Source organism: Python bivittatus, unplaced genomic scaffold, assembly GCF_059951505.1.
Source record: "Python bivittatus isolate LINGU-HERP-01145 unplaced genomic scaffold, Pbiv_v1 ctg000810_np1212, whole genome shotgun sequence".
Lineage (NCBI taxonomy): Eukaryota > Metazoa > Chordata > Lepidosauria > Squamata > Pythonidae > Python > Python bivittatus.
This window is the reverse complement of record NW_028277111.1, coordinates 2,625,812-2,650,832: the sequence shown is the minus strand read 5'-3', so window position 1 is coordinate 2,650,832 and position 25,021 is coordinate 2,625,812. Positions and strand designations below refer to the sequence as shown.

At 44.6% G+C, this 25,021-nt stretch overlaps 2 protein-coding genes across 2 annotated transcripts in view; one reads left to right on the top strand and one right to left on the bottom strand.

Moving 5' to 3' along the window:
• Positions 1-21,266, bottom strand: part of LOC103049687 (uncharacterized) — a 28,914-nt gene extending 7,648 nt beyond the window's left edge. Inside the window, exons 1-4 of the mRNA XM_088129385.1 lie at positions 20,994-21,266; positions 17,987-18,976; positions 17,253-17,364; positions 15,121-15,998 (exon numbers count right to left, since the gene is read on the bottom strand). Of these exons, the coding sequence (XP_087985511.1) occupies positions 15,121-15,998; positions 17,253-17,364; positions 17,987-18,766 (1,770 nt within the window). The 5' untranslated portion in view covers positions 18,767-18,976; positions 20,994-21,266. The remainder of the gene's footprint in view (positions 1-15,120; positions 15,999-17,252; positions 17,365-17,986; positions 18,977-20,993) is intronic.
• LOC148213931 (uncharacterized) lies at positions 2,664-9,678 on the top strand. Its single transcript, XM_025174658.2, has 4 exons — positions 2,664-2,791; positions 5,240-5,463; positions 6,179-6,305; positions 7,615-9,678. The coding sequence occupies exons 2-4, from the start codon at positions 5,353-5,355 to the stop codon at positions 8,892-8,894; spliced, it is 1,518 nt and encodes a 505-aa protein (XP_025030426.1). The 5' UTR covers positions 2,664-2,791; positions 5,240-5,352; the 3' UTR covers positions 8,895-9,678.
• Positions 21,267-25,021: the final 3,755 nt, after the last annotated feature.

The window sequence follows — 25,021 nt, the reverse complement described above, 5'->3', positions numbered from 1 at the left end:
TGCCACCCAGAGTTGTTTGGAATGGGGTGGCCTTACAAATCTAACAGTTAAATTAAATTAGTTAGTATGTGAATGGGAGACCACCAGGAGATCTGAGAATTTCAGGCAAGACCAAGAAGTTGAAAAACGTTCCCAGAAGAAGAGAATGGCAAATCATGTCCTTGTTGTTGGCTAGAAAATGACAGGAAATCTACATTCCTACAGTCACTAGGAGTCACACTTGACTCAGGAAATCTTTAGCAAGTAAAGCAGCTAGTTTTAAGATCTCTTGGTTGCATTTATATTTATATTTAATTTTTTGTATTGTTTTAAATGTTGGCTGTTCTTATTGTTGTTAGCTGCCCAGAGTCACTGGTCTGAGATGGGCAGCTATATAAATGGAATAGATAGATAGATAGATAGATAGATAGATAGATAGATAGATAGATGATAGATAGATAGATAGATAGATAGATAGATAGATAGATAGACAGACAGACAGACAGACAGATAGATAGATAGTTTTTTGGTGGAGATGGAAAGCCTCTAGGAAATCCCTTGACTTGAAAGAGGTTTGACTTTAAGACAAGAATTCAGTGTGGACTCATACCTTCAGGTTAAAAAGAAAAGGGCTCTCTTTTGTGGGCACACTCAGCTTTGAATCACTGGGTGTCCCGGGGGTCCAAAAAGTCAAGATGGCAGCTGCTAACATGAAATCAAAGCCTTGCCCCCTCTTTGTGTGTGTTATGGTTGCCATCTTGACTTTTTGGACCTCCTGCCCATGGACACCCACACATTCATGGCTTAGAGTGAGGTCAACCCACCTGTGTTCCTAAGAATTCCCTCGGGGCTGTGATTGCTTTGTCTCTCTGTGGTACGGTTTGCAGTATGGAAAGGATGGGTTCATCACGAACTTCTGTGCTTAGAGCCAGTCAGAGTGACAGGCTACTGAGGCTAAAGGTGGCATGTAGCAGAATTAGAGGTGGTTGGGGCTTCTAGATGACCACTAGAAAATTTCAGACCTGATGGGTGGATGAGGAAATCAAAACAACACCCTAAAAAACAGCCATGGGAAACCACTTCCATATTGTGGCTAAGAAAACTCTATTTTGTTGGTCCCAAGCAGTCGAAGTGGACTCAGAGACGACCTTTTTTATGCCAACGCCTCTCAAGGAGACTGTTTTAGTTGAGGGTACGCCTTTCCTTCTCCTTCCTCAATGGAGCGCCCTCCAAAAATGCTAGATTATAGCTCCATCGTTGGCAGCCAGGTAAATCATCTGCTCTGTCCTGCAAGGGAGACCCAAACTGCTGCAGAAAGGGAGGAGGAGGAGGAAATGTTAACACATTAAAGCAGCATTTCTTAAAGTGTGGTCCAAGGACACCTGGGGGTCCCCCAAGACCCTCTGAAGGGTCCACAAAATCAAAACTATTTACCAGATATTAAAGATACTTGCAAAAAATTAAAATGTCACTCTTCTCATGTTTTTATTTGTTAAAAAAAGATTTTTTTTTCATGAAAAATATTTATATTAATATCTAATGGGTTTAATATTGTTATTTTTACATGATTCAGTAAATAATATTCTATGAATGTGTCAATTTTAATGTTTAATACAGGTAGTCCTTGCTTAACAACCACTTGTTCAGCAACCGAAGTTACAATGGCGATGAATGAGGGGGACTTATTACCAGTCTTCGTAGTTGCGGCCGTCGCAGCGTCCCCACGGTCACATAGTCATCATTCGGGTGCTTGGCAACCTGCTTGCAATTACAACATTGCAGTGTCCCACGGTCATGTGATCGCCATTTGTGACCTTCCCTGCTGACTTTCCACAAACCAGCAGGGAAGGGAGAGGGGAAGCTGGCAGGAAGTCGTAAGTTAAGTCGCAGTCATGTGACATCCTTGCATAACGACCATACAGGATTTGCTTAACACTGGAAGTGAAGAACTTCTGTCACTTAGTGGCGTGGTCATGTGACATTGTGATTTACAAACATGTTGCTTAGTGACTTGGTTTCTAGTCCCAATTACTGTCGTTAAGTGAGGAAGTCGTTCAGTTAGTATATTATAGTCTAGGAAGAGGGCCTTTTCTGCCGTGGCCTCTGCTCTGTGGAACAACTTACCACCCGAGGTTTGGTGTGTCCCCGCTCTCATGGCCTTCAGGAAGAGTGTGAAATCGTGGCTATGTCAGATGGCCTGGGGGCCGGATGGGGGCTCGCATTGTTGGAACTGGCTCGTGGGGTAATTGATTCTACCCCCCCAGTCATCTTGAATTTTATAGTCTTCTTTATGTATGTGAGCTTTTGATATAGTCTGACTTTTTAACTAATTAATGTGGATATTTATATTTTTAACTGCTTTTGATGTTTGATGTTAATTGTGAGCCACCCAGAGTCACCCTCCGGGGAAGATGGGTGGCATACAAATTTAATAAATAAATAAATAAATAAATACCTGTACGGTCAGTACTGATAAGTATAACCCAAACAGGTAAAAGCTCTTTGGGGTCCTCCACAGTTTTTCAAAGTGGGAAAGGGTCCTGAGAGGAAAAAGTTTGCGTGGAAGGAACAAGACCCACCAGAGAAGAGCTTGGCCGCAGGGGGCCGCTTGGCTTCGAAAGGGTTAAGTGCACCAAAGGGGATTCCTAGAGAGGAAGGGAACGGGAGCTAAGGGGGGAGTCCTCCAAAGCAAAGGCCCCTCCCTCCGTGGCTCCTTCCTGACTCGTCTGCTCCATCCCTCCCGCCTCTCTCGAAATCGTCTTTTCTGGAGGGGGTCGAGCGCCGCCCCGCATTTCTCGCTCTTTGCAATCCGGTGAGCGTCCCCTCCCGCGCATTTGTTGCAAGGACGGCGGGGAGGCGGGGGGTGGGCAGCCATTGCAGTGCAAAGGGGGCAGGAAGGAGGCTCGGTTTGCACCCCATCAGTGCAAGCAGCGCTGTTGCAGAGGGTCAAGGTGGACGGGCTGGAAGCTGCCCCCCCCGCCCCCGCAGTCTCCCTTCTTTTCCTCCTCTTTCAGGGTTACCGCGCTTAAGTTGCGGAAACAAGTCGATCAGAATCAGGCTAGCACATTTGGGCTGCAAAACCGAGAGGAGCCCCGATTAAAAGGGGTCTTCCTCAGTGAAACTTATCTGCCCTAGTTGGAATCAGCGACCCCCTTAACTGGGCACGAGCCTTCTTCCTCTCCTTCAGGGGTGTCCTTTTGCACCAGGGAACGTGGAAGCAGCGGCTGACTTTGGCTAATAGGAAAAGCTGAGCAGGGTGAGACTTGATTTATACTTGGATGGGAGACCACCAGGAACCCCAGGGCTGTAGGCTGGACTGAGAAATTAAAAAGAAATACAGAATGAACCTGGAAGAAGGTGGGGACCAACGATTTTCACATTTTCGCCAAGAAAAGAACAGGGATGTGACTCTGGAATCTCTGTGTTTCAAAAAGAGACTTTACCTGTGTATCTAAAAGTGGGAGAGAGAAAAAAAAGGAGGGATAACAATATCAATAATAAAAACAACAACGCTGATGAAGATGATTCAGAAAAGGATGAGTGACTTCTTGAGGGTAGAATCAATCTTTCTTGCAGTAGAGTAGTGGAAACTTTTGAGGCGTTTGCTTTTCTAATAATGGATTTTTATGGATTTTTCTCTTGTCAGGGGTGTCTGCAAGGTATGGTCAAAAAGGTCAAGATGGTGGCTGCAACAGTGTGACATACACAAAAAGCAGGCAGAGCTTCAATGGCATCGTCGCAGCTGCCATCTTGACTTTTTTGACCATACCCTGGGGATACCCCTTTTTCTTATTCTGGCAAGGCAATTCTTGCTTGTAAAATGGAAAAACATGGAAACCGGAGGCAAGAGAGGAAAACCATTTTGTTATATGTTAAATAAGGATAGAGGCTGTTTGTACCTCAAATCAGCAAACGTACACCTAACTGAGTGGGTTAATAAGCTATCTACAAGTCAAGCTATCAAACTAAGATTGCTTTATACTTATTTAAAACAAACGTTTGGATAATCTGGTGTTCAGAGAGGCTTATGGAGAAACTGACAGAAATAGAGCAGAAGTGTGTGTTTTGAGGACTCCGTGGGAAGGAAGAGACTGAAGGAGAATAATGAAAGGGAAAGGGCCTTTGTTTGCAAAAATGGAAGGTTTTTAGGAACAAGTGGGCAAATGCCAGGCATGGTGATAAATCTTATTTCTGCGGAGTCTCGGTTGGATATTCCCAGGATTTTGCTTACTGCAGAAGTTCCCAGGCACAACGTGGCTCACTTGCATGATTTATTGCAGACAAAAATGGAGCCATAGTAACCAGGAAATCTTTTGTATTCAGAGCTCTGAAATCTATGCCTATCTAATGGTTTGGGCTCCAGGGTTAAAATCCGAGTCCTTTCCCCCCCATTTCTATGTCAAAGGATATTTGGTGGTTCATTTCAAGGCCATGGAAGGCAGATGACATCTGTCTACAGAACAGTTCTCTCCAGCACGAGAAATGCTGGTTCATCCATCCATCCATCCATCCATCCATCCATCCATCCATCCATCCATATTCATTCATTCATTCATTCATTCATTCATTCATTCATTCATTCATTCATTCATTCAATTTATATAGCCACCCATCTCAGACCAGTGACTCTGGGTGGCTAACAATAATAAAAACAAACACTTAAAACAATACAGAAAATTAAGTATAAATACAGCCAAGAATTCTTAAAAAAGCCATAGGTATTAATTAATTAATTATTTATTTATTTATTTATTTATTTATTTATTCATTCATTCATTCATTCATTCATTCATTCATTCATTCATTCTAAGGTGAAAGGGCCTTTTTCTAGTCCTTTGTTCTTTTGGGCTGTGTTCATACAATATACTAAATACCAGCGCAGGTTCCCAAAACACTCCTGCTATGTTCACATGATGTTGCCCCCTCTCCCTAATCTTTGTGTCTGAGAGTGTCTACCCCAAGAATATTTTGACTTTCAGATCATGGTATCTGCACTGAGGCCAAAGTGGGTAGAAAAAGGAGGTTGATCTGGTGAGCCTTTGGGAGGGTTCCTTAACGGAAAAGTAAAAGTTGGATATTGGTTTGGAAACAGGTTGGGAGCAATGGAGAAATCTGGGAAAGAACCATATGGATGATCTAGGGTGAAATTTCAATCCACTCAGATGCTCAAAGCCAGAGTCTATTGGAGTTGGGTGGCTAATAAATGCATAACAACAAAACAACAATAACAATAATACATTTTTGACTGCTTTGTTGCCAGGAACCTGAGGAGCATGTTCCAACCAACTTCCTCAATTTAGCTGTGGAAGCCAGAGCAACCCCAAAGAAAGAAATTCCTGGCTCTGGTGCTCCATAATTGTCCTCATCTTGGAGATGGAGAACTGGGGCAATAAATGTTGGCCAGTGCCCACTTCCCAGCTGGGGCTCCTGACCCAAGGCCTTGTTTGGAATCAACCACAGGGTGAGGAACTGAAAGAGCTCCAGGTAAGAGCATCTTCTAGGAATGTGCAAAGTATTTTGGATATGCACCATTTCAATTCAAGCGAGAAAAGTTCTGGGCAAATTCTGAGCTTAAAAGATAGAAAACACCCCCCCCCACACACACACAGCTGTTCTGAGTGTGAAGCATTCTGTTCTGAGCTTGAAACCCTTCCAAGATGCTTAGTGTGACCTGCTTCATGCTCGGGTTGGGGCTTTGATTTCCAAATGAGGATTTTGAACTCAGAACCGAGCATCACTTTCTGTGGATGGTGGCAAAGGGTCAGGAATGTGAGGGAAGATATTGGGAACATCTGCATGGAGGGGCTGCTTAAATAATACCTTGATTGACCCCTGATGAGAAGCAATCCATGGTGGTGTCAGCAAATAGGTGCTTCGCTGGAATCCAAGAAAGGAAATAAGGATTAGGGGAAAAATAATAGAAGCCAAGGCCTCGGTGGCTGAGGTAGGCTTCTGAGGATGATTTCCAGAAAATACTGAGCAACATGAAGGGTTTTTTTTAAAGGATCTCTTCCAGGAGCATCTTGTGAGGGGCGTCATAATGTCAAGATGACAGCTGCCCTGATGTGATCGAAGCCTCGCCCACTTTTTTTTACATGCCTCACCGGTAGAATGCCAATGCCTTATTTAGGCTCCGCTCTAGCTAGTAGCGGATAAGATCAGGGATCCATTAAGACATGATGCTCTTTTCTCCTTTCAGGGTCGTGTGACATTGGAGGAGGTGGCTCTGTATTTCTCCGAGGAGGAGTGGGCGCTGCTGGATCCAGAGCAGAAAGCTCTGCACAGAGAAGTCATGGAGGAGATCAGTGGGATTGTGGCCTCGCTGGGTAAAGTTCCTTTTCTTGAGATATTGATTGATTTTTATTATGAGTGTGTCTATATTGCCCAGCTCAAAAGCAATCCTTGGCTGTTTACGCAGAATGGATATGTCATAGCAAGGTAGACAATACAGATAGAGGTTGACAGCCAACATTGGCTCCCCTGAGCGTGTTTAGAAAAAGCTAGTCTTCAGTAGCTTGTAGAAGATAATGCAGAAGGTGCCGGGTGTTCCACCCGTAGGGGAATCCACCAAAAGGACTTCAACAGAGATGGTCTGTCTGCAGGCACATCTCTCCTTGTATTCACCTAGGATGGGACCTGAAACACCCCTTCTTAGCATCAATGGATGGAGCAGGACAGATTTCACCTTGAGAAGGTGGTTCCTAAGGGGTCATGGCCATGGTTCCAGATGATAAGCAATGACATTCATGCTATAAAGAACCCTATCCATTACCTTGGTATCCACAGGATGAAAGGACTCCCAGATAACATTGCAAGATGAAATACCACTCATCCTATCTTCTTGTGCTCATTATGGGAGAAATCCAACCAATGGTTTCCCAAACAGCTGTCCTGGTCTACTTGCAATAAATCAATTCCACAAGACTCAAATCACAGTCTCCCTTAGGGTTGGAGGGAGTGGCTCTCTGCAAGCACTCCAGCAGACATCCCCCATGACCTTGACCCTAATCCTAACCCCTGATCCTCTCAACCCACCATAATAAGATCAAGAAGTTCTCTCACAAATAATCAGTTACGAAAAGAGCTCCGTTCTGTTTGGTCCCACCAAGTCTGTGCCACTCTGTGTCCCCAACTCTCTTGTTTTCAGCCCAAGATAACACCCAAGGTAGAATCTAAATCACCCTAAGAGTCACTTTTTCTAGCAAGGTAAGAGATAGTCACGTCTTCACATTCACCTTAATTTTACAAAGAGCATGCTGCCCACCAAAATAGATAGACAGATGATAGATAGATATACATTATATATCTACATAATTATCCCAGAGTAATCAGAGGTGTCTACAGGGAATGGGTTGGGGGAATCAAAAAATGCCAGATGGTGAGTGTGGTGTCATGACAAAGCCCTGCCTCTTTTGTAGATGTGTGCATATCACACGCGTGTACAAAAGGGATGGGGCTTTGAGCATGATGCCGTGCTCGTCATGTTATGGATTTTTATCCCTGCCACAGACACCCCGGCAGAGCATCTAGTGAGCATCTCATTTCTTCCTTCTAAGAATCTTCTTCTGTAGCCAGGTCTCTGCTTTCTCAGGATTTGCAGCTAAGTCTCTTACACATTACCTAACTTTCTTCCAGCGGGTGACGAGAACAAGGGAGGAACGCAAGAGGTGGCGTCCCAGAGAAACAGATCTAAAAAGGCCAAAATGGAGAAGAAGAAAATTGAAGTTAATGAGAAGAGGAAGAATTACTCCTCTGCTTCTCAAGGCAATAATGTCCACAAAGTCACAGCTCAAGAAAAAATAGAGACGAGAAAGGACAGCAATAAATGCCCTGTATGTAAGAAGAGTTTCCATTCTAAATCGTATCTTAAAGTGCACTGCAAAATCCATACAGGAGAGAAACCCTTCAAATGCTTGGAGTGTGGAAAAAGCTTTAATCAGAGTTCTAATCTAACTTCCCATTTAAGAATCCACACTGGGGAGAAACCGTATATATGTTTGGAGTGCGGGAAGAGTTTTGGTCTGAGAAAAGACCTCACATCTCATCAAAGGATCCACACGGGAGAGAGGCCATTTGAATGCTTGGAGTGTGGCAAGAGTTTCCGCGTGAGCACACATCTCACTTCCCATCAGCGAACGCACACAGGGGAGAAACCCTATAAATGCTTGGAGTGTGGCAAGAGTTTTAGTCTCAGTGCAAACCTTACCTCTCATCAAATAATCCACACAGGAGAGAAACCATTTAAATGCCTGGAATGTGGAAAAACCTTCAGTCAGAGCACGAACCTCACTCGGCACCAAAAAACCCACACAGGGGAGAGGCCCTACAAGTGCTTAGAGTGTGGAAAAAGCTTTAGTAGGAACACAAGCCTCACTTCTCATCAACGGATTCACACCGGTGAGAAACCATATAAATGCACCCAGTGTGGGAAGAGCTTCAGTTTGGGCACAAGTCTGACTTCTCATCAAAGAATCCACACCGGAGAAAAACCCTATCAGTGTTTGGAGTGTGGGAAGAGTTTTTGTGTGAGCACAAGCCTCACTTTTCATCAAAGAATCCACACTGGAGAAAAACCCTATCAATGTACAGAGTGTGGGAAGAGCTTCAGGTTGAGCACGAACTTTGCTTCTCATCAAAGAATTCACACCGGGGAGAAGCCCTATAAATGCCTGGAGTGTGGGAAGTGCTTTGGTGTGAGCACACAACTCATCCATCATCAGATCGTGCACACAGGGGAGAAACCATATCAATGCTTAGAGTGTGGGAAGAGTTTCAGTGTCAGGACCAGATTTACGATTCATCAAAGGATCCATAAAGGGGAGAAACCGTATCAGTGTTCGGAATGTGGAAAAAGCTTCAGCAGAAACGCAAACCTAACTTCTCATCAAAGACGGCACGTGGGAGAGAAACCATAGACTTTCTTGTAAGAAAATTATTTAACCTTTAATCCCTACTTCCTGCTGGAAATCTCACTTTATATGCAACCCTGCAAATACATCTGCTGCTGTTGTTAAAGCAAGGGCAACAGTGAAACAATTTCAAGACTAGAACATTTCAGGTTCCCTGCCCTATTTTTTCAAGGGGGAGGTTAATGTGCTCCAGTTCAGCACAGGCAACTCTGGTGGTGGGGGAGGGGGTCAAAAAAGTCAAGATGGTGTCTGCAACCCTGCAGTTGAAGCTCTGCCCTTTTCGATGGGTATAGACTTATGCCCCTGCAATCCAATCTCATTTTTTCTATACTTTTAGCTCTTATATCACATAATGGGCCTCCATAGGAAAAGATGGGGATGACGACATCATCACACAAATGCCGTGACTTCATTCACTTGCATCAGACATCAAGACGCAAGTGTGGAACAGTGGCATATGTGTGATGATGTCACCGCGTGCGTGTCGATCCTGGGATAAAGCTGTCTCAGTAATTTATATTTTATTTTATATATAATTTATATTGTATTTTAATTGCTTTTATCTTTTCTGTAAACCGCCCAGAGTTGCTTTTTAACGAGATGGATGGTGACAAATTTGATACATAAATAAAAATAAATAAATAAATAAATAAATAAATAAGACATTAACCAGTAATAAATCTGTTTTCCCTCTCAGTTTCTTTCCTTTTCCTAGCCAGACCTAATGAGGTAACTTTGCATCATGATCAAGCATCAGTAAGATTTCATATCTAACCAAATTATGCGACAGAAGGTGATTTCTGAGAAGATATTATGCTGATCATCGTGCTTCCTCTTTTCCCCTCCTTTAAACATTGCTGCTTTCTCCGTTGCAAATCTTCCTCTTCCCAAACTGGAAATCAAACAAAGCCTGAGCTGAAAATTGGAGGAGATGGATAATGTTAGCCATGGGGGACTGGTTTGACTAGGATATAAATGTATTAAATAAATGGAATTATCACTTTGATAACCCCTCTAATTCCACTATGGCTGGTTTCACGCAGCAGATTTAACCAGCTTCTTTCTTTTCGTGCCTTCAAGTCAGTTTTGACTCCTGGCAACTTCCTGCTGTTTTCTTGGCAGCCTTTTCAGACATGGCTTGCCCTTGCCGCCTTCGTAGGGCTGAACAAGAGGGACTGACCCCAAGCCCCCAATCTGGCTTCATGCCAAAGGTGGTACTAAAACTCACAATTTCCCAGTTTTTAGCCTGGTGCCTTTAACCACAATACCAAAGCGATCCTCCTTAAGCTAGTAACCCACTTTTTGGGTTGCAAAACAGGTAAGTAAAATCCTTGCTTCTTACTGACTCCTATGCGTCTTTAAATATTTGTTGGCAGCAATATGGAAGCAGTTTGCTGTTACTTTCTTTTCCAGAATATTGTTTTGGTAACTTGTCTAGTGTATACCTCTAGAATTCTCCTGGTGGTCTCCCATCCAAATACTAACCAAGCACAATCTTCCTGAGTTTCTGAAGACAAATGAGATCACCCGCTTTCCGTCACTGTCTGATTGTGTTGTATTTCTTCCTCGCTATATTCCAGGGAATTAGGGAGACGTCTGCCTGAGCTCCTTCCGAATGTTACTTCATTTCTCTGGACTTAAAAAATACTTCACCCCCTTTTGCCTAGGTCAGTGTTGTCCAAACTTGGCCACTTTAAGATGAGTGGACTTCAACTCCCAGAACTCCCAGGATTCCCCAGCCAGCCATGTTGAGTTGAAGTTGAAGTCCACTCATCTGTTGAAGTCCACTCATGAGTTGAAGTCCACTCATCTTAAAGTGGTCAAGTTTGGACAACACTGGCCTAGGTAATGGATCCTGTATATGTCCATCAAGGTCCTCTTGACTTTCTGGATCCCCTGAGACCACCCACTGCCTGCCCCCTGCCCCACTTTCCAACGCACTAAGGATTCATCAGATCGCAGTCCTGCTCAGCAGAAACATTCCTGAGAAGTTAAAAGCCTCCCCAAATGCTTTTCCCCTCTAGGAATCACACTCAGTGCCTGGAACCCTCATGAGGACAAGCAGGAGCCAAACAGGAGCTTGCATTCCCAAGGCTTCCTTTCCAAATCATGGAAAATCATCGTTCCGCTTTTTAAAAAATCTTGCATTGTGTGATCCAGCCAGTGACTGGGGACAACAGGATCTCCAGCATAGTCTATGTTGCATAGTATGTCTTAAAGTGTGGTCCTAGGACCCCAGGGGGTCTCCCAAGACCTTCTCAGGGTCTGCAAAATTAAAATTATTTGCCAGCCTAGGCTGAAAATGATAAATATTAAAATTGTGAGAAGTAGCAGCAGTGAATGCATCAATTTTGTATTTTAATACAGTAAATATTGATAAATATGACCCATAGAAGCAAAAACTCTCTGGGGATCTTCCATAATTTTTAAAAGTGCGAAGGGGTCCTAAGAGAAAAAATTTAAGAAACACTGGTATAAGCTATCATTTCCATGAATACAGGTAGTTCTTAACTTATGTCCATTCATTCAGCAATTGTTCAAACTTACGGCAGCACTGAAAAAATCGATGTACGACATCACTGCATCCCTGACAGACGACCCTCTGGCCTATGGGAAGCCCACCCCCACTGGCTGAGCATACTGGCTGGAGAATTCTGGGAACTGATGTTCTCACATCTTAAAGTTGCCAAGGTTGAAAAACACTGATCTAGATGTTCTCCCCTCCATGTGCTATACCAGCGTCTCTCTGGGAGTTGAAGTCCACTCATCTTAAAAGTTGCTGAGGTTGAGAAACACTGGATTAAATGGATGGCTGAATAGATGGAGGGAAAGAGATCGGTTTTGGAAATGCAAGACACAAAACCTCTGAAACGCCCCGGGCACAGCCCGCTTTTCAGGGATCCCCATCCTGCCAGCCAGCTTCCCCCCATTGCAAAGCCCCCCCACCCAGCCAGAAAAAAAAGTCGCAGGGCTGCCTTGGAAAAGAGGCTGGGAATATTTGCTAAGACGTCCTGCTCCTTCCAGGGTTTAGGAAGAGACTCGGAGGAAGCGCTGCCGCTGCAACAGCCCCCCCCAACTTTGCTCGAGAAAAGGGGGTCTCTTGCGCTTAGACTGTCTTAGTGGGGCAGAAAGATCCTCCGTGCACTTCAGGGTCTGGTATTCACCCCCTTCTTCCTCTGCTTTCTCCAGCTGCAGAGAAATTCAAAACCAAACCTCACCGCTTCTGCTCTCCCCCCCCCCGCCCTTTTAGAGAACCCAATTCAGCAGGTTTAACCCGTGAGTCTTTGAACCGATTCTGGGAAAGGCATCCGGACTCGGGTTGACTCCTGGTCGCCTACCAACAGACATCCGTGCAGTTTTCTTGGCAACAGTACAAAAATGGTTGCTAAGGTTGAGGAACACAGCATTACTGCATCCCTGACAGATGACCCTCTGACCTATGGGAAGCCCGCCCCCACTGGCTGAGCATACCGGCTGGAGAATTCTGGGAATTGATGTCCTCACATCTTAAAGTTGCCAAAGTTGAAAAACACTGATCTAGATGTTCTCCCCTCCATATGCTAAACCAGTGTTTCTCAACCTTGGCAACTTTAAGACACGTGGACTTCAACTCCATGGCTGGCTGGGGAATTCTGGGAGTTGAAGTCCACATGTCTTAAAGTTGCCAAGGTTGAGAAACACTGTGCTAAACCTCCTTTAATTTTATTTATTTATTTAATTTAATTTAATGCTGATTTAAGGTTGGCTAGTTGGATTTCTCTCTCCTCTCCTACCGCTACTCTCTGGGGCAGGCTGGACTGAGAGGGAAGGACTGGCCCAGTGTCCCCCAGGTGCTCCCACGGCTGAGGGGGGACCAGGAGCTGGGTCTGAGAGTGGAGAACTTGCCCTAAGTCCCCCAGGAAGCTCTTCCATAGTTGAGTGAGGATTTGAACAGCCAACTCAAGTGAGGTTGCTCACGGCTAGTCTTATTTTATTTTTAAAGTCTTTTATAGGCAGCGGACAACTGTCTGGACACGTAGACAATTAGAGAACCTTTTTTAACACTTTTGACTTTAAAGGTAGCTCTCTTTTCTACTGTAAAAGCATGCTTATTCTTAAGTCATAGAAATGACCATCTGAAGGGAATTCTTGTTTCCACTCCCTTGAAATTGAAGGTTTAACATGCCCTGGAGAGGGTCACCATTTCCAATGTTGAAAAGGCTGCCAGGCAGATGATTTTTTAGAAATGTCTTTAAAGTCCCCCTTTTCTGCTGCTCTGGAAGGTGAGACTTGGAGAGAGGAGCAGACATTGCCTAAATATGTGGAGAAACATCGCTAACAGAGTAGTTCCTCCGTGGAGGGATGGACTGATGGTAACGTTTATGCGTGTCAGTGGGCTTCAGCTGCAAGAAGGGGCAGAAGGTTGGACTCCAGTTTCCGCTTGGTAGCTCTAATATCCCTTTCTTCTCTCAAATTCTGTTTTATTATCCTTTTTCTCCTTTCTGACCTAAAGGAAGGTTGAAAAGAAATTATTTAACGGGGCTGGACATTTTCAGCCCAAATTTATTTGTTTGTTTATGCAGCCTTTTAGGGTTTAGGCATTTTTCTTTTAAAATCAAATAAGCGCATTATAAAAAGAAGGGTGCTACTGGAGGCTTCAGGCTTATTTTTCCTTTTTTTTTTAGATTTTTTTACCCTGCCTTTATTATTGTTATAAATAACTCAAGGTAGCGAACATACCTAATCCTCCTCCTATTTTCCCCAGTTTAGCTATCTGGAGGAGCTTCCTGACTGTAGGAATTGTCTGCCTGTGGAACAGGCAGCCATATGAAGGCTTTACGGAAGGTCTTCCAAGAGAGGCTGGGTGGTCATTTGTCAGAGATGCTGCAGAACAGTGTTTCTCAACCTTGGCAATTTTAAGATGTGTGGATGTCAACTCCCAGAATTCCCCAGCCCCATGGCTGGCTGGGGAATTCTGGGAGTTGAAGTCTACACATTTTAAAGTTGCCAAAGTTGAGAAATACTGCTCCAGAGGATCCTTCACTAAGCAAGAGGTTCATTTATTTTGTACAACTTGTGGCATAACTAGTGCTCCTGCCTTTTCCCCACCACAACAACCCTGTGAGGTGGGTTGGGCTGAGAGAGTGACCAGCCCAAAGTCACCCAGCCGGCTTTCATGCTTAAGATAGGCCTAGAACTCAAGCCTCCTGCTTTCTAGCCTGGTGCCTTTCCCACTAGGCCAAACTGGTCCTCTTTTTATTTTATTTTCCCCTTTCTTGCCTTCATTAAAAAGAATAACAAATGGATCTGCCCCCAGATTTCAGCTGTCTGATCTGGAGGGAAGGTTCCATACACCCTTACTGTCCCACCAGGCTTTTTGCTTTCAGAGTAAGCAGCATTATGCAGCAACCAGAAAAGAGATAACAAAGAATAAGAGAAGGAAATGAAAGGAAGAGATGTGGAAAAGGAAACACATATAAATTTAGTTTACCTGCCGCCCCGTACACTATATTTTTCTGTATCTTCCTATTCTTGTAGACCATCCCTGCTTCCCCCACTGTTCCATTTATCATATAGTGCCTTTTCTTTAAACTTACCCCCTCTCTCATTTTCAGGGTGCCAACCAAGATCTTCTTTCTCAGTCTTCTTCCCTCAGCCCATTTGCTCTTCACATTCTAATGCAATAAAGTTTAGTTTCCCTTGAAATTATGTGTGCTCAGAACTCACTAAAAGAGTCCAGCTGCTTCTCTCACAGCTGCCTAGGAATTCTGAAGGCAAAATTAGGGAAAGAAGTCTCAGGGTGGTGTGTACAATTGTCCCAAATATCCCCCCCCCCCGCAACTTTTCTAAAGCTGTGAAGACACACAATTGCAGCCTCTTGTGAGTTGCTGATCAAAGCAAGCTAGGCAACCATCTTTCTGGAATGCTTGAATTTGGGTTTCTGCCCTGAGCTGAGGGTTGGATTGGATGGCCTTAAGGACCCCTTCCAATTCTATGATTTTATGGTAACTAGGTGCGCTCTCTGTATTGTGTTTGACAACTGAAGAAAAGACATCCAAGATTCTCCACCCCCAAAAAAACATGAATTGCGGTCAGAGAAACATAAAGATCAAGCAATATTTATACACAAAAAGGTAGAAAAAGCAACTAAAATAGCCCAGATGTGGTGGATCTTTACTCCCATAATTCCCCACCAGCCCAGGAATTATCATTTGCCATGCCTGGAGGACTGCAAACAGTTGAATTAGAGTGCTAGCGGCTGGGTGTGAATCCTCTGGTGCCTGAGAAGGTGTTTACTCTGATAAAAGCTTTCCTCGCACTCTGAGCACTTAAAAGGCTTTTTCCCAATGTGACTCCTTTGGTGTCTGATGAGGGTGGATTTATCGCAGAAGCTTTTGCTACACTGCGAGCATGCAAAGGGCTTCTCCCCTGTGTGATTGCGCTGGTGAGTAATAAGGTGCTGGCTCTGGTTGAAGCTTTTCCCACACTCGGGGCATGAAAAGGGCCTTTCCCCCGTGTGGTTGCGCTGGTGCGTGATCAGATGCTGTCTTTGGCTGAAGCTTTTCCCGCACTCTAAACACGCATATGGTTTCTCTCCCGTGTGGGTTCTCTGATGCCTTATGAGGCCAGATTTGTGAGAGAAGGTTTTGCCACAGTCTGCGCACTTATAGGGTTTCTCCCCCGTGTGAATTCTCTGATGGGAAATCAGGTTTGTGCTCCGGTTGAAACGCTTCCCACAATTCACACACACGTACGGCTTCTCTCCCGTGTGGGTTCGCTGGTGGCTGTTGAGATCTGAACGTCGTCGGAATATTTTCCCACACACTGAACACTCATGAGGTTTCTCTCCTGAGTGAGTTCTTGTAAGGATGGATCTGTCTTTGAAAAGCTTTTCGCTGTCCCCAACTCTGCCGCTTCTCTTCCTTCTGAGCATTCCTCGTTGGACTGAATCCCCCAAAATGTCACCATCCTGGCAAGAGGCATATCTACTCCCCCATTTCTCCATTTTGTATTTTTGACCCTCCTCTAGCTCGCTTGGGGTTCCAGGTTGGACTTCTGGCTCTGAACCTGTTCCTCTTCCTGATGGCATTGAGAAAGGTTCCCCATCACTCCTCCATTGCTCCCCATCACCTGCCAGAACAGGAAAAGATGCTGTTTTTTAAAAATTGGGAAAATATTATTCTTGGGTATTGAGATCTTTGCCAGCCTCTTAAGCATCTGCCTAAAGCTGAAAGCGATTCTTTTCCAAGCACAATTCTCATGGAGACTCATTAGCCAGATTTATTGAGAAGTAAGGGATGGGGTTAGTAGAATTCCAGCAACTAAACATCTTCCCATGTAGGACTTATATATCCCAAAGTACCTTAGGATGGAGAGCTCTGATTTTCTTTCTAATTGCCTTCCCATGAACAGAAAACTACACGGTCTCCTCATGGATAACAATGGTGTAATTAAATTCTCTGAGTCTGGAAATAGGAATGGCAGTTCGTAAAATCCAACAGAAGAGAATATCTGTAGCTCAGGGTTGTTTGCTTGCAGACATTTCATTGCCCAACTAGCTAATAGCATCAGTGTGAGGAAATGTGGGGTTTGCTGCCTGTTTCTGTATAGTAGCTTGCCCTGCCAGTCTTGGTGAGGTGATGGTGGTTCCTTGATCAGAGTCATGTTTTCTGCCAGACTGTTTGTCTGGCATTGGTCCCTGCTTATCTGAGCATTGGCTGCTGGAGCGGGTGTGTTCAAGTCTTGTTGTTTCCTTCCTAGGTTTTTTATTGCCTCTTTTGAATGGTACAGAAATGTGGTTTATCTCTATTGGGAAATGAAATGTCTGCAAGCAAACAACCAAGCTCAGAGAGTGCCCAGAACTTCACAGTTTGCAAAATATTACAAAGCCAAAATGACTGTACATTCCTTCCATATCCAGAAAGCTAGTAGCTTTCCCAATTCCTAGTCCACCCCCTTCCCCACTACCCCACCCTGGCTCTGGAGCTGAGAAGGTCCAGGGTCCTCCAAGGAACTTCCATGGCTAAGGGGGGGCCAGAACCTGGGTCTCCCCACTCCTAACCCAACACTTTCACTCCTAGACCACCCTGGCTCTTGTGCTCACTTCTGGGAGTGGGACTAGAACCTAGATGTGCCTGCTGTTAGCCTGACACCTTCAGCCCTTCACCCCCCATGCCCAGCTCCAACTTTAACCCTAACCCTGGTACTTAGCAGCAAGCTGGGCTCCTGTTGAATGTGTAATAAAAACAATTTCCAAACATTAAAAGCCAGGTACATGTTGGGAACCCAAATAATACGCCAACCTACCTGAAGGATAACAGGTGAGTTGAAGCTGGAGTTTGGGCATTATTCCCCCTTCCAACCAAAGAGTAATTTTTTTCTTACCCAGTGGATTCCTGACTTCTTCATTCTCTTGTTTGAATTGCTGCTGTTCCCTTTCCAGCAAGTTCTCTTCTTTCCCTGTGAAATTCATAGTATCCTTGAACATTCCTGGCTCCTGAAATGCAGATTATCATTTTAGTCAAATTATTATTGTGAGGCAGGAATAGGGAGAGGAAGACACTTCCTAGAATCCTAAAGCTCAAAGGGTCCTCAGAGGCTGTCTAGTCCAACCCCCTTGGATGATGCTGGAAATCTAGAGGTCAAACATCTCCAACTGGGGCTGCCTGAAAGTAAAACTCCATCAGGGGAAAAATGCTTTCTGTACTTCTGGCTGCCCTGATCAACTTCTTTTAAAGTAAAGGTGCTTACTGTCATGTTCCACTAAAACCTAAATTTAAGTCCTCCCAAAATACCAAAAACACATTTTTTTTTTGGTTCTTCTGGCAGAAAGTAACAACCATCATGTCCTTCCTTCAATTTTCTTTCTTTCCAAGATAAACATACCCAATTTTTAAAACTTTCTGGAGCTCATTTTCTTGCCTGGGCTCCTGCCCTATTTGCCCTTCTGTAAACCTTTTCCAAATTGTATCAACTCTGTGCTTCCAGACTTGATGACCTTCAGTTGCCCCTAGCTTGCACATGGTGGGCTGAAATCTAAGACCTTTAGAGCAAACGTCGGGGAAGGCTGACCTAAATGCTTTCCAAGATGGATCAGACATAAAAGCCATGATTCCTACCTCCCATACTGGTTTCTCAGGCTCTTGGTGCTGCAAAAGGAAATCCTCTGCAAGGGTCACAGCATCAAAGCAGTTTCTGGAAGCATGCGCCTTCACCCAGTGCTGCATCTCTGAAGGCAGGACAGCCAGAAACTGCTCCAATATCACCAAGTCCAGGATCTGCTCCTTCGTGTGCCTCTCCGGCTTCAGCCACTGGATGCAAAGCTCTCGCAGTTGGTTATAAACTTCTCGAGGGCCCCAGGCATCTTGGTAGCAGAGCTGCCTGAAATGCTGGCGCTGGATGTCAGAGCTGATGACATCCTCTATCTTGATTTCCCAGACTTGGGTGGGATTGTCCCTTCCCGCCTCATGCCTGTGGTCAATTAGACGAGCTGCTTCGTTAAAAGCAGCATGTAATACCATCCCTCTCTCCTCTGCAGTTCCATGGCTGAGGGGTGCGATTTCCTCAAAGGAAGCCTTAGCGTCTCTCCTGCCTGGTGAAAGAAGTGGGATTCTCTCTCCCAGCCCAGGACACTGAACTGCCTTCAGGAACTCCTGCCACTGAGCTTCCCAACGGAGGGACGACAGGCCATCTTCCGGCTCCTGCTTAACGAATGACATCTCTCTCCAGCAAAGAGGCTGCCCCGCCGTCCCCCACTGAGGGCCTGGCAAGGCCTCCTCTCTCTTGATCAGCTCCTCCTCCTCTTCCACTTTCATTCCCATCTCCCCCTTTTCCTCAAGCAAAGTCTGGACCTGGAGACCCAGGGCAGGGGGGGATGCCTTGCTCTGCCCTTCAGCCATTTTTGTTTGGAAGGAACATTCCTTCTTTAGCTGGGGTGCTCTTGTAGAAACGTCTGGCCCTTCGTATCAGCAAAGGTGGGTGATAAGTTCAGTTCAAGACAGAGGCTGCTCAACACAGACAAGGCTTAAGGGCCTTGCAATGTTGCATGGTCACGTCACATGTTGGGGTCTATAGGGGTTGTTTGGAAGACAACCGTCGAGCGTCCACTTCTGGAACAAAAAAGAAAATGTGATAATGGGAAGACACAGGGGGAGGTGCCATTCTGAGCATGTAAACGAATGTAGAGACGACCTTGGGGAGAGAAGGAAGGAAGGAACCGTTAAGGGAGGAGAAACAGCAATTCAGTCCTGGGGAAGTGGAACGTGTGAGAAAGAAACTCAAGATAACCCCATCTTGATTCAGTTTGGTATAAGGTGGGGCAGAGGGAAACTCTGACACGTTTTCTGGTTCTGTTATTCTACCCAACAATAAATTAGCTTTCTTGGAATCCTTGCAGTGCCTATTTCCTGACTTTGCCAACCTCCGAGGACTGATAGTATCACCTTTTCCAGGCTATAGCGAAAGGTTACAATTCATCTGTCAATGTTTTGCTTATTTATGTACAGAAACGTAAAAGGCCCTTGAGGCCACCCAAGCCAAGCTCCTACTCGGTGGGGGAATCCAAATGAAAGCATCTCTGACAAATGTTTATCCAACCTCGGCTTGAAGAGACCCAGAGAAGGAAAACCCACCGCTGTCTGAATTCAACTGCTCTTAAAATTAGGTTATTTTTCCAGACATTCAGCAGGAATCTGTCTTCCAAACCACAAATCCACATCTGATGCTCTGGGGAGACAGAAAACGTGTTGTGGCCTTCTTCTGCATGATGTCCCTTGGGGTTTGATAATGCTAATTGTAGCCCCCCATTAGGTTTCGCAAAGGGAAACGCTCCCTCCATCTGTGTCAGCAGGACTTTAAAAGTGTGCCCTCAGAACATTGTTGCTGCTCTCCTAGGGACCCATTATAGTATATCTGAATTTTTCTTAATATGTGGTATCCAAACTGGATGTAGTATTCAAAGGAGAAGAAAACTAACAGATTTTTTTCTGTGATGATGATTTTGGTGTACACCCTGCCTTTCTAACTTAGCGCTCAAAGCTAAGAATGGTGTGAGGCTGCAGAAATTCCTTTATTCCAGGAGCGGAAGAGGATTTTTTCCCCCCAACTATTTGAAGTGCTGTCAGATAAAAAAGTGAGGGGACTCCTCCTCTTCTGGGGGTTAAAGCCACAAGAAAAAGGTTCAGTTTAGATATCAGGAGGAACTTCCTGACTGTAGCAGTTGTCAGACTGTGAAACAGGCAGCCACATGAAGGGTTTAGTCCTTCACTGAAAGTCTTCCAAGAGAGAGCATGGCTGGCTGGGGAATTCTGGGAGTTGAAGTCCACACATCTTAAAGTTGCCAAGGTTGAGAAATACTGCTCCAGAGGATCCTGCACTAAGCAAGAGTTTTATTTATTAGATTTATATCCCACCTTTATTTTGTACAACTTCTGGCATGACTAGCGCTCCTGCCTTTTTCCCACCACAACAGCCCTGTGAGGTGGGCTGGGCTGAGAGAGAACAACAGGTCCAAAGTCAGCTAACCAGCTTCCACGCCTAAGGGAGGACTAGAACTCACAGCGTCATGGTTTTTAAAAAAACATATTATTTATTTATTTACTCGCCCCCCCCTTTCCCCTTTTATATTGTTTTATTGTGTGATTATAAAAGACAAATGGTACATTATATCATTTGGAGACAGTGGTAATTACAGTGTTGAGCAGAGATGATTAACACTCTGATATTTCGCTCATTTAAACCTTTAAAAAGAAAATTTACATCAATCTTGTTCATGATTTCTAACATGTTCACGTTGATCAGCTGCTTAAGACTACTTAAATTTTACATCTGAAGCTGGATGTGAACAACTGCGAAATGCATTAAATTATTTAATATATCATAAAGGGTTCTACCTTTATACTTATATAATATTTATACTACTGAATATACTTTATACTATATTTATAGTATGTATTTATACTATATACTCATATACTTAATGCTAAGGTCTCCACTGTTGTCTCCTGCTTCCTAGACCAGCCCCATAACCACTACCCCACACTGAACTGGGTTGGACTAGCTGATCTCCAAGACCCCGCCCGGCTCTAAAGCTTCTGTGGAGAAAAGGGGGGCTGCCATTTTCCACACCTTTCTGGGACCCCCACAAAGCCCAGGGTCGCCTGTGGCCTCTGCTGCGATCTCCTTTCAGCCCGAAGCGGGGCGGCTGGGGGGGGGGTTGCCCCCTTTCCTGTGGGGCGGGACAACCGTCCTCTCCTGCTCGTCCCCAGCCGGAAAACCAGCTCTGGCCAGCCAGAGCCGCCCCGAGGGGGCAGAAGGCGGCCCCTCCGATGGCCAGAAGCGCCCTTTCTCCATCTTTCCCCGCCAAGCCCTTCTCTCCTCTCCGTCCCCTTCCGACCCACCCTTTACTCACTGCCTGCAGCTGGGCCAGCCGCCAACGGCAGCTTCCCCCCGTCCAAAGCCCCTTTTGCAGAGAGACGGGGAGAGAGGAAGAAGGGCAAGGAGGGCCAGGAAGCGTGACAGGAAGGTGCAACGGGAGTGCCGTCCCCCCGTGTCCCCCCTTGGCTCCCCTCCGTCCTCTCGAGCATCCTAAGCCTTGCTGGTTTAACCCCTGAAGCGCCACTGGCAGCTTCGCCTCTTTTTGCTGCTCAGGAAACGCAAGCCGCCGTAGCATTATTACTGTTCTTAGTTTTGTTTTGGAGTACTTGTTATCGTCATTATTATCATAATTATTATTTCCATCCTCATAAACATCTGCCCATGGCTTCTGGTGCTTGGGGAGGATTCAGCACCAAGGCTGGGAATGGAAATGCTGGCTGGGGAAATAGATACGGGGGAACCGAATCAGGGCTGGGGGTTCAGATGTGGCCCTCCCCGAGCTCAGAAAACGAGGCTGAGCTTTTTTATTGCAGCCTTCTCATCGCCAGCAGCTCCCTAAAGCTGGCTGGGGAATTCTGGGAGTTGAAGTCCACACATCTTCAAGTTGCCAAGGTTGAGGAATCCTGCCCTAAAGGATCATTTGGGGGAGCTGAATGGCCCTTTGAGAACAGCAATTCCAGATCATCGTTATTATGCCTATTTATCTAGTACCGTTATAATGTATTGTGTGATGGTATATAAAATACAAGAAGAAAAGTCTACGTTTAGACCCAGGGAGACCACAGAGGAAACGATTAGCCTGGGAAGATGTGCTTTAAGGCCACTTTTAAATGCTTTCATTTAATTTCCTTGAAAGCTGGAGCAAAAGTCTGCTGTATTCCCCTCTCTCAGTTTTATTGCAAATATTTCATTTACGTATCTACAGACATCCCTTTAGGTCTGCTCTGTCCTGTACTGAGAAAATAGGTAAGAATTAGGGAAACCAAGATTTAAACCCATCTTCAGCCAATGATGGGGTCATGCAAGCATGCTATAGTGAATAAACCACAATGGAGACAGTTGAAACGTGTTAAGCCCCCAAGTGAGCACATTGTGGCTTAATGCAGTATTTCTGGCATTCTTTATTGGAAGGAGATGCTCACCATGTCACATTAGGAAAATTCCAGCATCGTCAGGCCCCTTCTACCGCCACAGGCGCGATCTGGCAGATTTTGATATGGGGGTGTCATCTTTGGGGGACCAGGCAAGGATGAAGATGGAAGCCGAGAGGTTGCAGGCGGTGGGAAGGTTCTCTGGCGTCGTCCAGGCTGAGAGCATCAAGGAAGGTCTTTTTATTCTTTCTTACTATTCTTTTCTCTGTCTTTAAGTTTAGTTTGTATGAATTTTTACTACTGTAATCAAAATCCTTAGTAAAATATGTCATCAAACACTCAAAACCTGCAAAGCTGTTCGGTTTCTCTCACAAACTGAGATGCTGCTTTTAAAATAGAATTAATAATTTTTATTTATGTCGTTTATTGTTTTTATTATGTTTATGCTAAAATTTTTAGGAACTCCTGGGTTTGGGTGGATTAGAAGTGTTTTTTGTAAATAGAATTTAAATAAAATGTTCTTTTCATTCATTATGTTCTAATGGGGGTAGTCCTCGCTTAATGACCACAATAGGGATTGGAAAATTTGTTGTTAAGGGGGCGTGGTTGCTGAGTCACGCCCAATTTTACGACGTTTTTTGCAATGGTCCTTAAACAAATCACCGCAGCTGTTAAGCAAATCATGCAGTTGTTAAGTGAATCACATGGTTGCCCATTGAATTTGCTTGCCAGAAGCTGGCTGGAAAGGTCACAAATGGCAACCACATGACTCTGGGTTGCTGCAACCGTCATAATTGCAAGCTGGTTGCCAAATGCCCAGATTGCGATTGTTGGAAATTCCAGTTTCAACCAAGCCTGTCTCGCCCAAGCACAAAGGGAGAGACAGTTCTGCTGCAGCCTAGCTCTTTTGCTCTGTGTCGGAGGGGCTTGGATCCCGCCTTTTTGGTCCCTGTTTCCCTCACTTCCTCCTTCCTTCTTCGCCTCATGGCCTAGCACGAGGCGTGAGGGAATCCTCCCTCCGCCTCGTGGCTTCTTTACCTCCATGCAGGAAACCTACATTGTAAGCTACCTTTATTTCTCTTTATTAATATGTAAAGAGTGTTTGTTTTGAACTGAACTTAGTCATGCCTTTGTGCAAGTTTGAACACTTTTACTCTGCTAAATAAACCACCAAAACTGGCTGATCGTTGCGTGGGATCTTCTGTTACTAACATTTCAGAACCCCAACAGCGATCACGTGACCGTGGAGGTGCTGCGACGGTTGTAAGTGTGACGACTGGTTGTAAGTCCCTTTGTTCAGCATCATTGTAACTTCAAACAGTCACTAAACAAATGGTTGTTAAGTGAGGACTACCTGTACATGTTTACTTCCAGTATGGACAGAATACCAGAAAATGCTGTCCTTTCTTTTTAGCATTGATGAGATAAACCAGGATTCCAATCTCTTACCCAACATCACCCTGGATTACAATATCTATGAAAATTATTTGAGGGCAGAAAAGACTTCAGATGCTTTGCTGGACCTGCTTTCTGATGGGGAAGCCAATGTTCCTAATTACAGGTCTGGAAGGCAGAGAAACACAGTGGCCGTTCTCAAAGGGGCTGAGACTGGCATCTCCATCCAGATTTCAGCCATGTTAGGCACCTACAAAATCCCACAGGCGAGTGTTTACTGGTTCAGGCTATCCATTGGGAGGAAGAATTAGAGCAGGCATATTCCCAACATGGTGCACTCCAAACTGGTGGACATTCTAGTTCCTGGTGATTGGAAAATTCTCCACTCCAGAAGTAAATGGGAAGGGAAGCAATGGATGAAACAAAGGCTGAGTGGGGAAACCTTCATTGCAAGGAGTGGAACTCTCCCTTCATTAGGGACAGAATTGTCATCTTAAATGTTGGATGTTATAGTTGTCAAATAAATCCCACCTTCTTTCTTTTCTGTTTAGTTTACAGTTCAGTTACAGTTACAGTTTTCTTTATAGTCTTGTTTCTCAGATTCTGTGTGATAAAACTCATTTTCCTTTCTTCTACCCAATGTTCCCTGCTGAAGGAGTCCAGTATCCAGGGATCCTCAAGGTGGTCCACCATTAGTTGGTCCTTGGTTGGTCTGATTGCTCCAGACCCTGACCAGGGACAGAGGTTCATGAGGATCTTGATTTCCGTGCTGATTACTTTGATGCTTGTTGTTTGGTATGGATGAAACAGTGGGTGATTTAAAAAAATAAGAGGTTCTTGGAATTAGGAGGACGTGATTTAAGATTTGGATCACATGGATCTTTGTGGTATGACAAAGTGAAAGTTAATATTGATTTTAAAAATAATTTTTTTAGACATGCCATACTGAGAATTTGGAATTGATATAAAGCAAGATTGTCTCCAAAAATTCCTCTGGGGTTGTCCTCCCAAGAAGCTTTTTATAGAGGAGAAATGACACTTAAACAAGCATGGTTGATGTATGCACATTTACTACTGTTTTCTGAAGGAGAACCCAACTTGAAGAAGAGGGAAAAATTCGAACTTGAAGGTTATATTTGTCAGTAGTTTATTTATGCAGTTGTTGGAAAGATTTAAACACATATTCACCTCCATTGCTACCACATAAGGGTGTCAAACGCTTCAGAAAGCACGCAAATGGAAGAAATATGCGTGCAGGCAAACCTCCACCAAAGAATAGTTATTTTTTCTACA